The sequence below is a fragment of the Giraffa tippelskirchi genome, chromosome 1, assembly GCF_054371585.1.
Source record: "Giraffa tippelskirchi isolate mGirTip1 chromosome 1, T2T-mGirTip1v1.2.pri, whole genome shotgun sequence".
Lineage (NCBI taxonomy): Eukaryota > Metazoa > Chordata > Mammalia > Artiodactyla > Giraffidae > Giraffa > Giraffa tippelskirchi.
In genome coordinates this window covers 187193984-187212319 of record NC_137275.1, presented here as the reverse complement: position 1 = coordinate 187212319, position 18336 = coordinate 187193984, and the positions used below count along the sequence as shown (strand labels likewise).

Sequence of the window (18336 nt, the reverse complement as noted above, 5' to 3'; positions counted from 1 at the left end):
GTGTTTAAACGTCTACTGACTCCTTGAATTTGCTGCAAGACATTTTCCAGAAGGAAACCGAGGCTGTCCACCCAGATGTGGTCATTTAAAGCACAGAGAGAAATCCAGTTCCTGCAAGCCGGGGACCTGCCTGTTACAGGAGCATCCACTGCCCATTTTGGTAGAACATTACCTGCTGGACACTGAGTTGGCAGGCCTGGGAGAACTTGGCCTTGAACCAGTGTTGTTCTTCTGTGGCTCCAGGCCACGCTTGCTGGGGAAGGGGCACTTACTCCACCCCAAGCAAGGGTCCCAACCCCACCTCTCTCCTATTTGTGTCTATGAGCCTTTTGCTCTAAAGCAATCAGGCGCTATTTGTCTCTCTCAGGAACTCTGGTCTCTATGGTTTCCCTCCATCCCTCTGCAGCTGTCTTGTACATCCATAGTGGGTCTTCTGCCTGCTTTACAGTGTAAAGCTTGAAAGGTAAGAGAATCATCTATGTGATTCCCACAGCTTTCTGTAGAGTACTTGGAAGGAGCAATGCCAGAAAACCCACCCAGTTTTCTTTCCTATTCTCACCCACTCTACATATTAGCTCCTCCCTGGAACTCCCTAGAACTTTCTCCAACTGCCTCCCCAACGACCAACCGTTGCCTCCTCTGCTGGCAACTCCAGGAGCCTTCCCTATACTCTCCGTCGCTCAACACTGCCAGACTCTGATCGGGCCTTAAGGGCCCAGACTCTGGGGCATCCTGGAGGGAACTTTCTCCCCACCTTCTCCAGCCCTGAAACCTGCCAAGATTTCTCATCTCCTCGCAGCCTCCTCCTCACAGCTCCCACACTGCTCTGGGTAAGTGGCCGGACTCTTCTCCTTGGCATGGAGTATGAGATGTGAGGCCGGGACTTTCCATAAGGACCAGCCAAAGAGACAAGAGAAACCTCAGGAATGAGAACTGTGGCCTGGAGGCCTTAAGGAAATTCGTGTTTAGGGTGGTTATGATTTGAGGCTTGTTATTCGTGGCTTTTCTATGCTTGTTTCTGAGCATCAAACATTTCTTTAACTTTCCCAGAAATGGCTCTTGAGTACATATATCACTTCTGGAGTTCTGTGCTGGGAATTGGCATTACTAATGGGATTAGCATTACTGATTTAGTTCAGACAGGCCTTACCAAGGAAGGAAGTAACAGACTCAGGAAGTTTCCTTTCTATGTGGGGTCCTGATTTCCCCTTCCAGAGAAAGAAGGATCTCATGCTGATCCTGAGAACTAGAACCCAAGGTGAAAGGTTATAGTCTTCTTGGGTCTTTTCTGAGCATGTGTCTTGTCTGGACCTGCATATAGCTTTTTCATTTCTTCCACTTATACAGCTACTTCTGAATGTCTTAATTTCCCCAAGAGTCTCACCCTAGTTTCTGCTTAGGACTTTAGATTGTCTTTTATGGATGTGAAGTGAAGTGAAAGTTGCTCATTCACGTCCTACTCTTTGCGACCCTATGGACTATACAGTCCATGGAATTCTCCAGGCCAGAATACTGGAGTGGGTAGCCGTTCCCTTCTCCAGGGGATCTTCCCAACCCAGAGATTGAACCCAGGTTGCAGGCAGATTCTTTACCAGCTGAGCCACCTGGGAAGCCCTTTATGGGTATTTACCCATAATTTAATTTGGCCCACCAGGCTCCTCTGTGCTTGGAATTCTCCAGGCAAGAATACTGGAGTGTATTGCCATTTCCTCCTCCAGGAGATCTTCCTGACCCAGGGATCAAACATCTCTCCTATGTCTCCTTCATTGGCTGGAGGATTCTTTACCACTGAGGCACCTGGGAAATCCCACAAAAGAACACATACAGTATAATTCCACCTATATGAAATGTCCAGAATAAGCACATCTATGAAGAGAGAAAGATTAGTAGTTCCCAGGTTCTGAGAGAGGAAGGAATACAGAGTCACTGCTAATGGATTCTCTAGGCTTCTTTGGAGGGTGATGAACATATTCCGGAATTATATAATGAGGATGGCTGCACATCCTTTAGTGATTTTTATACTAAAATCCCCACTGAACTGCACGTGTTAAAAGTGTGAATTTTATGGTATGTGAATATATTTCAATGTTTTTAAAAATGAGGAAGGAAAGAAATGACTGAGGGGGAATTTGGTTACTGCATTACAGAGACTCCAGAAGGCAGAGGTGGAAAAGTTGAGGAGGGAGGAGAAACATGAGAGTCTGTGTCTGGGTGGAGACAAACCAGGTGACACTTGGGCAGTGATAGGGGTGTTGGGCACAGGAGGCCTGGAGGAAGTAGAAGAGGGTAAAGCATTCCGGGAGCACTGGTTCAGTAGATCTGGGTATCTGGAGAAACCAGGATATCTCAGGAAGCCAACGGAGTGGCCTGACTGATGGTGCTGGGAGGTGGTCTTAAGCCCAGGCTCCTGAAACAAGAGAAGGCAGCTTCAGGGGTGGGCGCTGAGGGGGCTGGAGTTCAAAAAGGCAAGTCCTGTGAATTCCCCAAGGAAAGGATCAGATTCAAAAACACCAAGAACCAGTGCATTCTGTCAGATCCCTCTGTACAAAAACAAGCCAGAGAAAGTTAGGTAAATAAGCAATGGGGATCCAGGGCCCAAGGCCAGCCCGAGAGGTTACTTTCCCACTGATATTTATAGAGAGTTAAGAGCTATTGAGTGAACACGAGGACCATCAGAAACAGAAGCGGCAAGTGTGTCAGGCATTCAAACAAGAATGTGTGTAGCAACTAGACCCACCAAGGGCTGCCTTGGAAAACTAGACACAGACTAGGCATTGCCTCTGAGACACTGGTAGGCTGGGGGGTGGGGAGACTATAAGCAAATTACTAAGTATAAATAGCTTCAAAATAATTTACCAGGATGTAAGAACAGTAAGGAAAGGAGTAAATTGCTCTGATTCTGTATAACAGCAATCTAATGGAATCTGGGAATCAGAGGACGTTTCTTTGAGGAAATGACACCTTCCCGATCCCCCAAGGGGGGTGGGAAGTAGCTGCCGAGTAGTGGAAGGCCCTGGGGCAGGAAGGAGTTTGAAGGACAGGCAGAGAGTAGAAAGAGGTGGCTAGAGAGGCAGGAAGACCCAGATCTTTCAGGGCATTGTGGGATACCTGGAAGATTCCAGGCTTTATTCTAAGAACAAAGGGACTAGAGAGGAACAAGTCAGGGCACAGCAGAGCCGAAAGAGGTGTCAGGAGAGTGAATGGTTAAGGAGCATGGAGTCTAGAATCAGAAAGCAAGGGTTCAAATCTCAGGTCGGCCACTACCCATGTAACCCAGGTGCAGGTTCTCTAGCTAAATTTCTCTGTGCCTCACTCTCCCCCTCTGTACAATGGGAGCATAATAGTACCTACCTCATGAGGATTATGGGGCTTCCCAGATGGCACTAGTGGTAAAGAATCCCCCTGCCAATACAGGAGATATAAGAGATTCAGATTTGATCCTTGGATCCAGAAGATCCCCTGAAGGAGAGCATGGCAACCCACTCCAGTAATTCTTGCCTTGAGAATCCCATGGACAGAGGAGCCTGGTGGGCTACAGTCCATGGGGCCTCAAAGAGTCAGACACGACTGAAGCGACTTCGCACAGCACATATGAGGATCACAGTACAGAATAAGATACATATCATCATGAGGACTCAGTGCTAAAAGCCTGGTGCTCACTGAATAAGGAGGAATTGCTGACTCGAGTAGTCTCCCAAGGAGCAATCCTGACCCGTGGACTCACTCCCACCTCCAGACAGCCATTCATCCTTATTGGGGTTAAGGGCTGCTTACACCCAGGAGAGTTCTGGCTTTTCTAGTGACTGTCACTCTGAAGATTGGAGCCTCTTGGTCTTGGGTGATCATTCTGGCACTACCATCCTCTGGCTTGGGCTGTCCTGTGAGCTCCATGAAAACAGGGACCATGCTCAGACTATGCCCCCCAGGCACAAGGCTCAGCACATAGGAGGTGCTCACACCTGCTGGTGAGATGGATTGGGAATGAATGGATGAAGGGATGGATGGGTCTATGGAAGAATATTTACACTATCTGTTAATTATTGAGCATTCCCTATGTGCCAGACTCGTTACCGAGTGCCTTGTATAATTCATTTCATTTTATTCTCACAACCATCTTATGGGGAAGCTACTCAGAAACACTCTCCAGTAGGGGAGGCCTTGGGAAGGATCTGTGGGGGAGCCCGAGTCATGCTTCAGAGAGCCTGATCACTGAGAAATGTGTTTAGTTTCTAGCCCAAAGAAGGGCTTTTTGCTGGAAGTTGGATCCTGGAAGAAGTTCAACCAGAAGGCCAGCTCAGCTAAAAACGATTTCTTTAAAGATCTAGCTGCATAGACTGTAGAACCACGATCTCACCTTCCTTAGCCAGGCACAGGGAATAGGAGATGACACTTGTTTTTGAAAAGAGGTACTGCATCCTAGGTGGCACTAGTGGTAAAGAATCTACCTCAAATGCAGGAGACATAAGAGGCACAGGTTCGATCTCTAGCTTGGAAGTTCCTCTGTAGGAGGGCATGGCAACCCACTCCACTATTCTTGCCGGGAGAATCCCATAGACAGAGGAGCCTGGTGGGTTACAGTCCATGGGGTCACAAAGAGTCATACACCACTGAAGCGACCTAGCACACAAACACACACATCCTAGAGAGGTATGGGGCCCCCCAGTCATGTGGTTTAGCTCAGAGCAGAGCCCAGGAATCCTTGGTCTCCCACACCCCTTCCAAGGTGTGAGAACTGCCTTTGGTCTTTCCCCTGCCCTGCTCTGGTTCCAATCAGAGCCCCATACACTCCAGCCTGCCAGCTTGTTCCCCAAGGGAATGCAGACTGCCCTGGGGTCCCAGCCGAGTTGTTTAGTACAGCTCAACCCCAAACCCCCCTTCCTCCCAGCACAGTGCTGTGCATGCCACCCCCATCTTGGGCAGCTCTGCTGGCCGTCTTCTCCAGGGACTATTATTTTGGGAGAGTGCTGAGTTCAGCACCACCGCAAGGTATAGCTGGACGCGCCCTGGTGTCCTCAGCTGGCCTTTCGGAGCTGGCCTTCGGGCCAGGCAGCCCCACCCACTGGAGCAGCGGCCCTTCCTACACAAGATCACCGCGTTCAACCATGACCCCCACCCCACAGCCCTGAGGCCATCTAGACAGGCGGCAGAGGAGCTGCGGGCAGAAGAAGCAGAGCTGTGCAGGGAGCACTGCCCAGCCTCACTCCTGCTCCCAGAAAACCCAGCAAAGTCAGGCTCTCAGGAGTACCCCCAGAACCCAAAACATGGGGCCACCAGCTTCCCAGGGGGTTGCCTTAAAGCCAGAGGGGCAGGCTGGCCCTCAGCCAACGGACTGCACACGGGGAAAGTCAGGGTAGGAGGTGTGTCCAGGACGAGGTGGGCCGTGCGAGAGGCTTATATGAGCCCTCCTGCTCTGCAGTCTGCTCTGTGCCCCAGGCAGCAGCAGGAAGGAGTGACAGCATAGCCCTGCATAGACGGAGGAGGGGCCTAGGCCACGATTGTAAATTGAATCCAGCTGGGAGGAGGCCCAGGGCCGCCCAAGGGACTTGTGTCCGGGTGGATTAGCTGCTGGAGCCCAGGCTGTGCCCGCCCGTCTCCCTGCTGAGCAGAAGGCTCTCTCCCCACCAGGTGGGCCCCTTGGGGCAGGGGCTGTGGGTGGGAAGGGCACGCCCTGCAGAGGGCCCGGCAGCTCTGAAGACTCCTTCCTTTCCAGGTGCCCATGGGCTGGACCATGAGGCTGGCCACAGCAGCCCTGCTCCTGGGCCTCGCAGTGGTGGTCTCTGGAGAGGAGGCGGACAATGACTTGTGCGTGTACGAGGCCCTGCCTGACAACGACGCTGTCCTTTGCAAGTAAGGCTGGGTGCAGAGGGAGGGGGGTCTCCGGGAGTCAGGGGCCACTGCCTCCCACAGCAGTGTCTGTGGACAGGAGACTCGACTGAGATCGAGGAGAGGACTGTGAGACAGGCCTGTGCCATCAGTCCACAGGGTGGTCCTCTCAACACCAGGAGGGTACTCGGATCTGGCCACCTCCCCTGGGGCCTCCAAACCTGAGGGGCTGGCCTCACCCTCCCTGCTGGGACCCCAAGAGAGACCATCCCTCCCCTACAGCCCGGAACTATCCCTTCCCCTCAGCAAAGTGGCACTTTCAAGAAAAGTGGCGTTTGACAGAGGCTGTGTAACCAGACCCTCCCTGTGTGAGAGGTGGTTGTTTGCTTTTCTCAAACAAAGCCCTGGGAGTGTGAGGACAGGCCAGAGCGGGGCCACTGGACATTGTCCAGAGAAAACGCTGGGCGTCAGAGGCTGGCTCTGTCCCTTCCAAGGGCACAAGCTTCTCCCGCTCTGTGTCGGAGTCCAGCTCGCTCCTCACCCACCGTGGGTCAGAAGAACTGGTCTTCATCACCCTGGACTCATGGGCCATCCCGGGGGCTGCCCAGGCCACGTTGCCCTCAACACCCTCCGCTAACCTGGTGGCCAAGGACTCTGGCGTCACACTGAGGCCAGCAAAAGCAAGGACTCGCCTTTCTTACTCTGTCTCCTTGAGTACATTCGAATTCTTACAAACATTAACATTACTTTTAGAGAGATAAATATGTTTTTTCCTTAAAAAGTTAGCTGAATTCCGCCACCTCCCCCTCCCCGAAAATGGCACAGATTTTATTCCTATCAGTACAGCTGTAACTCTGGTGAAACAGTGCTGGGTGAAATTTTGTGTGAGGGAGGGTGGGCAGGGCTGCTGCTCCTATGTGCGCAAGGCGCTCTGTGTAGCAGGACCTTCCCGGGGGCGAGCAAGCCTTTCCCTTTGGTGAGCCGGTCAAGGCCCCCCAAGCTGGGGAGGACAGCAGGGCCAAGGCCATGATCACAGCCCCATGCAGAGAACCTCTATGCTTCCCATGTTCACTGTGGGACACGTGGATCCCATGTGTACAGTCACCATGTACGGAGGGAACCCGCCGGCACCCCAGCTGCCCTGGGCTCGGCCCTGCAGACATCCACAGGCTGGTCTCCTGGTGGCCTGGAGACCACAGCACATGCAGGAGCTCCAGTCACCCAGTACATGCCGGGAGTTCTGCCAGTGATTTAGAATCCTTGACCCATTTCATTGTTACCATGAACCCACCAAGTGTGTGTTATCATCCCATTTTGCAGATAGGAATCCCCAGAGATTAAATAACCTGCCCACGGTGCTAAAACACCTGACCCACTGGTCAGGTGTTGCAGACCTATGATGCAAACCCCTCCCCCCACCGCCCCACGTCTGACTACTTTCCCCACTCACCTTCAACTGCTGACCCTCATCCAGGGCCCAGAGCATCTCAAGTAAAGGGAATCTGTCTTACAGCAGTCCAAGGGGCTGCTGTAACACAGGGCCACAGACTGGGTGACTTATAAAAAACAAAAAATTATTTCTTACCATCCTAGAGGTGCTTCCCTGGTAGCTCAGATGGTAAAGAATCTGCCTGCAAAGCAGACCTAGGTTTGATTCCTTGGTTGGGAAGATCTCCTGGAGAAGGGAATGGCAACCCACTCCAGTATTCTTGCTTGGGAAATCCCATGGACAGAGGAGCCTGGCAGGCTACATATAGTCCATGGGATCTCAAAGAATCAAACACAACTGAGCGACTAACACACACACACACACATTCTGGAGGTTGAGAAGTCCAAGGTCAATGTGCCAGCAGATTGTTTGTCTGATGAGATCCCACTTCCTGACTCATAGATGGCTGGATCCTTGCTGGATCCTTGCAGACTGGAAGCGGTGAGAAAGCTCTCTGGTAAGTCTTTTCTATCCTATTCATGAGAACCTCACCCTCATGACCTAAGCACCTCCCAGTGGCCCCACTTCCAAATTTCATCACCTTCAGGGCTAGGATTTCAACATATCAATTTTCAGTTCATTGCAAGGAGTCATTCTTAGGACTTCTTAGAAGACACTAGCGGATCCTCAGTTTGAGAACTTAGTGGACTTCCAGCATTAAGCTTGCATGCTAGGACACGAGTTTTTGACTGCAGATCTTCTTTGCATGAGGGAAGCTTTGTCTTTATGACTGCTGAAGGTTTCTTCCTGACCCAGGGATTGAACCTCAGTCTCCAGCATTGCAAGCAGATTCCTTACCGTCTGAACCACCAGGGAAGTTCATTAAAAGATCATCACAGAATGAGAACACGTCAAGAACATATCAGACCCCGAAGTTGAGATCAGGACCTCCTGTTCTGTGCCCCATCCCCAAGGATCCTGCTCAGTTCAGGCTGACCTTGCCGAGAGACTCCCCTAAAGAAGTGCCTCCTCTCCCAGGTATTGTTAGACTCTAACAGGGAATTCTTGAAGTTAGCACTCAATACTTAAAAGTGTTAATTTAGAAGGGAGGACTTTCTTGTGCTGTGACAAGCAATGGAGAAATACTGTTAAGAGAAAAGTTCTTCTAGAATATTACCTTACCTACTCTTGAGGGGCTTCCCTGGTGGCTCAGATGCTAAAGAATCTGCCTTCAAGGTGGGAGACCCAGGTTGAAAAGATCCCCTAGAGAAGAGAATGGCAACCCACTCCAGTGTTCTTGCCTGGAGAATCCCATGGACAGAGGAGCCTGGGAGGCTACAGTCCATGGCGTCACAAAGTGTCGGACACGACTGAGCGACTTTCGCTTCACTCTTGAGGAAGACAGACTAGACCAACAAAACCACCAAGAGTCAGAACTCTGGGCTCAGTCACAGACATGAAAGAACCAAAGTCATCCAACCCCCATCCAGTGGGTGAATCCACTCAGCCCCTCTCTCCTTGCTGCCTTGGCCCCAGTGGACTCTCACCGGGACACGACCTGCTTCCCAAAGCCCTCTCTTCTGTACTGAAAAGCTCCCACTTCATAGAAGGCACCCCTGTGCCAAGGCAGTGACTGCTCTTCTTTAACTTCACTCCCATTCTTCCTAGTTTTGCCCCAGGTACTGCATAGAACAAGTCTAGTCTCTCTGTCCCTGGAGGGTCCTTCTGATGTTTGGAGACAGATGTCATGACCATCCCCCTGTCCCCTGCCTTCACCTGAAGTTCTTTTTCCTCTGGGCCTCCACCTCTCATCCTTAAATTTCTCCTTGGGGGTCTTGTTCTGGGGCCCTGCCTTAAGGAAGAATTAGCTGGAGACAGACCCCCAAGTCCACACTGAGAACCACGCAGCAGGGGGTGGGGTGTCCCCCAAGTCCCCATGTGCCTCTGTGAAGGCAGCCTTCCCTTCATGGACCTTTTTGTCTCCTTTGCTTTGGGGGCAGCTGGGATTCTGAGCCTTTTTTCATCCCCAGGGAGCTGTTTTTCTCTGATCTGTTTCTTATGATGCTGAGTGACTTCCGTGAACATCCAGACAAGGGAAGTGCAGACAAGCCTATGCACTCCTTCTCTGCTGCTTACAGCCGAGTTCCCCAAACCTCACAGCGGCACACATTTATCACCTTGGTTTCTCTGGGCATGGCTCAGCTGGGCACGGCTCAGCTGGGCACCTCTGCCCAGGTCCTCGGGAGGCTGTGGTCCAGCTCTCAGCCCATGGCAATAGCCTCATCGGAAGGATGAGACTTGGAGGCAACATGCGGGCTTCCGGTCCTGGCTGACAGAGCCCTGTGGGTATGATGGGGACCTGGCTGGACGGACCTAACTCCTGGTCCCCTGGCACTCTCTGGGGCTTTGCTTGCATGCTCAGTCATGTCTGACTCTTTGCGATCCCATGGACTGCAGCATGCCAGCCAACCCTGTCCATGGGATTTTCCAGGCAATGCTGGAGTGGATTGAAGTTTACTCCTCCTGGGAATTTTCCTGACCCAAGGATGGAACCCGTGTCTTTTGTGTCTCATGCACTGTAGGCGTATTCTTTACTGCTTGAGCCATCTGGGAAGCCCCCTCGGGGGCTTTGGGCCTGATCTCAGAGAGGCAGCAGAGAGCAGTGGCTTGAAGAGAAATCTTAGTTCTCTGCCCAGGAATTGATCCTGGGTAGCCTGGATGAAAACCAGGAATCCTAGCCGATAGTCCACCAGGGGCTAGAGGCGAGAAGCAAAATTCCCCTGGCCCTTGTCCCCTTCCACTGAAAAATGCATTTCTCAAGGAAGCAAAAATTATAAAACTTGAGTATGAAGTTTGTTATTAGAGACACAGCACAACAACTGGGAGAGCGCACAGATAAACAGTTTAGTTTAGACAGAAGCAGGGCAGAGATGCACACCAGGAGAGAAAGGGTGTGGGCGTCCCCCCTAGTGAGGAATGCAGTAACGAGGCGGTTAAGTCATTTATATAGGGCAGTTCTTCTGGGTCTTTGCTTACCTTTGGCCAATTATCTGATATCTTTTTCTACAACTGACCTGCCCTAGGACCCTCCCCAACATCCATGCACAACTGTTTTCTGAGATGGATTCCAGCCCAGAGGCCTACGGGGGAGCCTCAGCATCACCTGCTATGGGGTGTTTCCGCCTTCTTTTTGACCCTCGATGGGCTTCCTGTCCATGTGCAGCATTTCCCTTGTCCCATGGAGGGGACATTTGTGACCTCTTGATCTTCTACTCAAACAGGGTTTAGCCCTTCTCTGTCCCTGCCATAGCTGTTATCTTAAAGTATCCACAAGAGACAAAGCCAGGCTATTTGCCCTGTTTCTGTTATTATTTCTATTTCAAAGTACAAACAGGAGGATGATTGTAAATAACTAACCTGGAGCCTATTTACTTCCTGTCTCAGGAAATGCAAACAGGAGGCTAGTTGTTAATTGTCCCACCTGAAACCAATCAATCTCTTACCTCAGGCCCACTTACCAAACGTCAGTTTGATGATTTTGCTTAACTATAAGAAGATCAAACGAATGAATCCTAAAGGGAATCAACCCTGAATATTCATTGAAGGACTGATGCTGGAGCTGAAGTTCTAATACTTCAGCCACCTGATGGGAAGAGCCGACTCACTGGAAAAAACCCTGATGCTGGGAAAGACTGAAGGCAAAAGGAGAAGTGGGTGGGAGAGGATGAGATGATTAGATGGCATCACAGACTCAATGGACATGAAATTGAGCAAATTCCAGGAGATAGTGAAGGACTGGGAAGCCTGGTGTGCTGCAGTCCATGGAGTCGCAAAGAGTTGGACACGATTTAGCGGCTGGACAACAAGAACATTTAAACATTTGCACCAATTCTACTGGGATAGCAAAAGGAGGCACTTTTGTTCCCTCTGGTCCTCAGTTTCCTTCCTCCCCCCTTGGCCTCCCCCAGTTCTGGGCTGTGGGCTGAATCTCCATCTTTCTGCCAGAAGAGGGTCCCCTCTCTCAGCCTTAGATCTCAATAGCTGCCGTGGCAGGAGGTCATGGCAGAAACAAACCAAAAATCCTTAAAATGCTGCCATGAGGAGAGATGAAAACCCATACTCTAAAACTTCTTCAAAAGTTATTAAAACTATACCACCTGAGGACTTCCCAGATGGTCCAGTGGTTAAGAATCCACTTGCCAATGCAGGGGACATGGGTACTATCCTCGGGAACATCCCACATACTGCGGAGCAACTAAGCCCATGAGCTGCAACTACTGAGCCTGTGCTCTAGAGCCCAGGAGCTGCAACTACTGAACCCGAGTGCCGCGACTACTGAAGCACACACACCTCAGAGCCCAGGCTCCACAGCAAGAGAAGTCACTGCAATAAGAAACCCAAGCACCGCAACCAAGAGGAGCACCTGATCACTGCAACTAGAGAAAAACCTGCATGAAGCAACGCAAGACTGAGCACAGCCAAAAATAAAGTAAATAAATAATAACACTACTAAAGAAAGCACAAGGAATGGCAGACCAAGAGCCTAGGGTAGGGACAATGGGTCACCCGAAGAAGTGAGTTATGCAACTACTGCTGGGATTTGCAGGCATGGAGAGGGTCTTGATTGTTTAAAGGACAGAGAAGTTTGTGCCCATGAAGAAACCTGCGATAATTTGCTAAACCTTTCTTTATGTAATAAGAACATTCCAGAAAAGCAACATAAAAATATCATTCTTATATACCCAGTCCTTCTTTAAAGACACTGGTTAGGTTTGCCTATGGATTTTTTTTTTTTTTTGAGAAGTAAACACTGACAGTAATGAATACTTTCCAACCACTGATAACCTGCCAGGCCCTGTTGTAAACGTCGGTCACTACTTTACCCCTCTCACCAACCCTACAAATAGGTATTATTCAGTTCAGTTCAGTTCAGTTCAGTCGCTCAGTCGTGTCCGACTCTTTGCGGCCCCATGAATCGCAGCACGCCAGGCCTCCCTGTCCGTCACCAACTGCCGGAGTCTACCCAAACCCATGTATTATTAGCATTCCCATTGTACAGGTGGAGAAACTGAGTCACAAGAAGTCAAGTAACTCAAGCTCCACAGGTCAGACTGAAGTCTTATGCACCCCCATCTCCCTGAAAACCCCAACGTGAGACAACCACCTCCCTCTCTCCTCAGGGGCCTTAAGGTTTTCTACCCAGAGTTGGGTGACATCGGCTGCATGATCGTTCCTGAATGCAACAATTACAGACAGAAGATCACTACCTGGCCCGAACCAATCGTGAAGTTCCCTCAGGCCCTGGAGGTGAGTGAGCCGGCCTGGCTGGAGTGGGAGGGTCCGTCTGAGATCCAGGTTCCCTCTGAGTCTACTCCTCTGAGAGACAGGAAACCGCGTGCAGAGCCAGCTGAGTCGGGTTTGGTGGTACCAGATGACTGTTGCCATGAGCGTATGCCTCCTTTAGAGTGGCCCACCGCCTTGGAGGAGGATAGGGTGGGTGACAGGGGCTGCAGGCTGTGAGCTTTGGCATGGTTCAGGGGTTGCTCCACCTGGGGACTGGCCAGGGGATGCAGAGGGTGGCTTAGGAATCATCGGCAGGGAAAAGGAGAAGAGAAGGATCTGTGGTGAGCTCTTTCTCAAGGTACAGCTGCTGCTGCTGCTAAGTCGCTTCAGTGGTGTCTGACTCTGTGCGACCCCATAGACAGCAGCCCACCAGGCTCCCTCATCCCTGGGAGTTTCCAGGCAAGAGTACTGGAGTGGGTTGCCGTCGCTTTCTCCGTCAAGGTGCAGAGTGGCAGGGTTTTCAGAGTGATCTAGATGGGGAGGACCTGATGCATAAGGAGCAGTGCTTCTCACATGGGCTGAACAAGTGGCGGTCAGTGCCCTTGACCCTTGGGCATCGCAGTATGAGACCCGCTCAGAAGTTGGCCCTGACTTGCCCGAAATAAAAAAGAGAAACATTCTAGGTACTGGATAGAACTATTCCTTTTTTCTGGAAAATGATCAGTACCATCTTGTTCTGGAAGCTTCTCTTGGTCTGGGGATGTGGTGAGCCCGGGGAAGGGTGATGGGAGTGGGAAACAGAGCTGCAGTTGTCAGGGAAGCTGCTGCAGTGTCTTAGTCGCTGTTTCTTTCTTCTTTGACTCTAGGCTGAGCTCCCAGAGTGTCAGGGGGCGGAGGGTAATCCTTGTTTTGTCTGCGGGTTGTAGTAGAAGGTGCCAATGTCAACCTAGGCACAAGGACTGTGCTGTGTTCAGGACTCTGAATGGGTGGAGACAGAATGGTCATGGTCAGGATGTGACCACAGGCACACCTCTGCCAGCCTTCTGATCCCCCTGCGCGTCGTGGCAGGGAGGGGCCACAGAGGGCTCCCCGCCTCGGTCAGCCCAGCCTGGGGGCCGTCAGCACAGAGAAAACAAGATGACAGGTTCTCGAGTGGGGGGCTGCAAAGACTACTCAGAAACAGAGAGGGAGATTTTTCTTTTTCTTTCTTTTCTTTTAGCCATGGCTTGTGGCTTGCGGGATCTTAGTTCCCCGATTTAGGGATTGAACCCAGGGCCCTGGCAGTGAGACCACAGAGTCCTGACCACTGGACCTCCAGAGAATTCCTGAGAGTTTTTTCTTTCTTTAACTGACTTTCACTATCAGGGAACAAATACATGGTGATCTGTCTCATAATTTGTGAGGCTGAGACCATGAAGCTTTGATAGGCTATTGTGTCTGCAGCGCTGACAAACATCCTTTCCTTTGGGAGGCTAAGCAAGCTAGTCATGAGAGACTTTCTGGGTGTCCTCTTCCTCAGCCCTCCCAAGCCTGCCACACACGCACACGTGTGTGCATGTACACACACACATGCTCGTGTCAGCCCTCCCCACCAGAAACCCTCCGCCTGGGTCATAACATACATAGGCGGGAGAAGTGGAGGAAACATAAGCCTCTGTGACTGTAACTCAGGGGGGGAGCCTGTTCCTCCAAGGAAAGGTATAATGCTTCCTCCACGAGACAGGACTCTTGACTCTACTCTTAGTTCACTTGTCCTTAAGGAGTGAGGAGTTTGAACCAAATACTTTCAGAGCCCAATGACTGTCCCAAGAGGGAGTCTACGCCAAGAGCTCCATTCCCAGTGATAGTGCTCCATTCCATGTGACGTTGTCACATATGGCCACTAGATGGTAGTGTAGACTTTCCTGAGTCCCTTGTGCCCTTGGCAGCAACAAGTTTGAAGCCAGTTTGGGAAGCCTTTGCATTTGACTTGGTCTGGTTGGTACTGATGGTCCTTGGCATGAACACAAAATGCAAAGAAAATATCACCCCCTCCAGATCCTGAAATCTCCCATCCTGCCTCAGCCCAGAGCTGGGCAGAGGAGATAACCTGGAGATTTACGAAGGATGCAGAGCTGTGGATACGAAATCCAAGAAAAGCAGAGATTTCACAAAGGACAGTCTGGCCAAAGTGGTGGAAAGAAAGAAAGGAATAGAATTCTACTGCTATAGAACTAAAGTTTAGTGTCCTTTGAGAAGGCAGGTTCATCTAGAGTGTCAAAAGCTACCGTTTATTGAGTGGTACCCACTTCATGTTGGATACTGTTCATGCATTGTTTCATTTAATGAGCTCATCAAGTTAAGTATTTATTTAGTCAAGATTGTCAGTGGCAAGAGACAAAAGTCAACTCAAACTGGCTTGTGACAAGAAAAAAGAAGGAAGGCATTACTGGTTCACAAACTGAAAACTCCAGGGATAACTTCAGGCATGGCTGGATCCAGGTGCTCAATCAACATCACCAGGAAGCTATCTGTCCCTTTTCTCTACTTGTTTTTCCTGTGTTGGTTTTGTGTGTAAACAGACTCTTTCCTGTAATGACAAAGATGACTCTATCAGCTTCAGAGTTATGTTTTACTAGTTTATTAACCCACTGGATATAGATTGACCCCATCCAACCATTAAAAGTCCCCAGATTTGTCCTGCTTGGATCCCGTGTTCATCCCTGACCCAAACAGTGATGCTGGGCAGCCCCATTTACTCTATAAGGGCTGAGAGCAGAAGAGGATGGTATCCCCCCAAAGGAGCATCAAGGGGCAGGTTTTCAGAAGGGAGATAGGATATTGAGTAGGAGACATGAGAGAAGGTGCAGAGTCCCTTAAAAGTGGGGGCAAAGAAGCCTGAGTCCTTAGTGACAGAGAAGAGGACGAAGGCATTTCCTCTGGGCCCAGGGTCTGATGGAAAAGGGCAAGAGGTTGGTGACTGACTACGTAGAGACATTGCCTTTCAAAGGTGATTAAAGCAATGCCATCAAAGCAGCTTACAGGGGACACACCCAGGAAGCCCACCCACGAAGCAAGCCCTGAAGCCCTGGAAGGAGCTGTGCAGTGGGCGGGGCACTAGGCTCTGTGCCCAGTAGAGGTCTTCCTGCTGGCTCAGGCCCCTTCCCCAGACTTGGACCCTGTACTCCCGTACCCCTCGCCCCTACCAAAATGCTTCCTCCTCTGAGCAGCTTTCCCTGACTGCCTTCCTCTGAGTAATGCTTCCCCCCCACCCAATCTTTGTTGGGTCTCTTCTTTCTCTGAGCATTTTTCACATCCCCTACCTTCCAAACCCAGTGTTTACTTCCTTCTGTCTTGTACTGTGGATGCTTATGCATATCTCCAGCAGCGTCAACTGATTTATGAGCTCTCGGAGAGCAAGACCGTGTGTTGTATTTCTTTGAACTACCCACAGCCCCTACCAGCATCACAGACACCACGCTGGCTGACTGGGTGGCCGGGTGGCCAGGTGGCCAGATGAATGAATGAAGGAAGGAACGCGTGAATGGCAGGTGGATGGACACACCTCTTGGAGCGTCAGCTCTGAGGCGTGTGAGCCCTGTGGTTTTTGCTTCAAGTTGCCAGGTATCCTGGGGCCTCAGCAGAACCCCAGGCCAGCATTAGTCTCTCCCCTACCAGGATAGGTGGGGGGCTGGGGGTGGGTAGGACGAAGCAGAGAGAGAAGAGGAAATAGGCTGGGCCCCCTAAAAAGCAAAGTAGTGCAGGGAAATATGGCTGGTCCCAGTGCCAACAGCCGCAGAGAGCTGAGAGATGTGATGAAACAAGAAATTTCCCTCCCCTGGTGCTGTGACAAAGATTAAGAGGCAAACATCTTAAAACGCATCCCCTTCTCAAGCCAATGAAGACTGAAAGGCCCCTAAGAAGCTTCTTGACTGCGGCTTATTCTTCACCTTGAATTGAAACAGCTGGAATCCTTTTGAAGGGAAGAAATTGCCGTTAAGTGGGGAGTGTGCGTTGCATTAGAGGGAAGGAACACAGACCGCAGCCATCCTTCCTGCAGGCCCTTGGCTTTCCAATCTGTTCTCCTTCCCAGCAAGCCAGTGACCCTGAGTGTCCTCCTCCCAGGCTGAGCAGGCATGTCCCCACATCACCTGGCACCTACAGCATCTGTGTGGTTGCCTTTTGGGGACCACCTCCTTGCCCTCATTGGCCCAAGGTAGAGACAAAAGTTTCAGCACAAATCTTATAGAGGCCTGGAAATCTGGAGACATGCACGTGTGGGAGAGTCAGAGACCATTCTTGATGAAAGAGACCTCGGAGCTCCCCAGCCCACTGCCTATCATTCTTCTTCTTTTTTTTTTAAACTTTTTACTATATACAGAAATACAGCCAATGAATAATGTTGTGATAGTTTCAGGTGGACAGCAAAGGGACTCAGCCATACATACACATATATCCATTCTGCCCCCAAACTCCCCTCCCATCCAGGCTGCCACATAACATTGAGCAGAGCTCCATGAGCTTTTATAGAAGGTCCTTGTTAGTTATTCATTTTAAATATAGCCATGGGTACAGGCAACCATAAGTTCATTCTCTAAGTCTGTGCATTGCTTTCTGTTTTGTAAGTAAATTCATTTGTTTCATTTCTTGTTAGATTCAACACATAAGGGAGGTCAAAACATATTTCTCCTCTATCAGACTTACTTCACTCAGTGTGACAATCTCTAGGTCCATCCATGTTGCTGCAAATGGCATTATTTCATTCTTTTTAATGGCTAATATTCCATTGCATAAACATCCCACACCTTCTTTATCCACTTACCTGTAGATGGACATTTAGGTTGCTCCCATGTCTTGGCTATTGTAAACAGTGCTATGATGAACACTGGAGTGCGTGTATCCTTTCAGATCATGTTTTTCTCTGGATATATCCCCAGGAGCTCCCATCCTTTTTATACACAGAGCAGAAAAATGGGAGCTGCTGCCATCATGAAATGATTAGGACACAGGGCTGCCAACACCCGGGAGCAGCCCCTGATGGATTGGCAGATCCACCCAGCTCGTTTTCGAAAAGATGCTGAGAGGGAACGTGTCCACGTGCAGGGGGCAGCCAAGCGCAGTTGCTCCTGGGACAGCAGCTGGTGCACAAGTTGTTGAACCACAGGCACCCTTTTAGTGCTGCAAAGATAAAGGGGAACGGCCCTGAGCTCCCAGTCTAAGGTGGGGAGACAGACAGATGAATGGAGAGCAGGGACACTATGTCAGTGCTTCAGGAGGGGGACCTCAGGCACCATGAGGGCCAGGGAGGGCAGCCAAGCTGAGCCGGGGCCTGGAGATGCTTCCAGGAGGAGGTGACCCTGAGCTGAGCTGTGCTGGTGACAGACAGGGAGCTGGGACAGCCAGGTGAGGGCTGAGGCTCCGGAGGGGACCACACTCTGAGGGGGTCACAGATGCTACTTCGTGGGTGCTGGTGTGGAATCTAGTCTTTATCTGGAAGCCTGGCTGGGGAAGTGGGAAGGTCACCATTTTATTTTCAGACTGGTGCAGGTGATTGGATTTGCAATTCAGGAAGGTCCCTTGGGCAAGTCACCTAGGTGCCTGTGGGAGGGTGGGAGAAACACGAGGCTGGAGGTAGGGTGAACACCTGCTGAAGCAGAGGGTGATGGCATGGACCGGGGCCGGGGTCTGAAGGTATAAAGGCGGTCAAGTCCATTGGGCTTGGTGAAGGCAGAGGAATGGGGATCACCAGGAAGGAGACAGCTGGGACAGCTGTCAGGTTTCTGCAACAGGCAGGTGGGTGGCTGAGGGTTAAGCTGGGCATG

The 18336-nt window shown here is 50.7% G+C and overlaps 1 protein-coding gene across 2 annotated transcripts in view; it reads left to right on the top strand.

The window, feature by feature from the left end:
• Positions 1–632: 632 nt before the first annotated feature.
• The window catches only part of PEBP4 (phosphatidylethanolamine binding protein 4), a 227137-nt gene continuing 209433 nt past the window's right edge, over positions 633–18336 (top strand). The window contains exons 1-3 of one of the 2 annotated variants that reach the window (XM_081514923.1): positions 633–830; positions 5711–5847; positions 12433–12559. In XM_081514923.1, coding sequence (XP_081371049.1) covers positions 5717–5847; positions 12433–12559 — 258 coding nt within the window. In that variant the 5' untranslated portion in view covers positions 633–830; positions 5711–5716. Of the gene's footprint in view, positions 831–5532; positions 5626–5710; positions 5848–12432; positions 12560–18336 lie in introns of those variants that run through there. The other variant, XM_081514933.1, reaches the window with a different exon arrangement.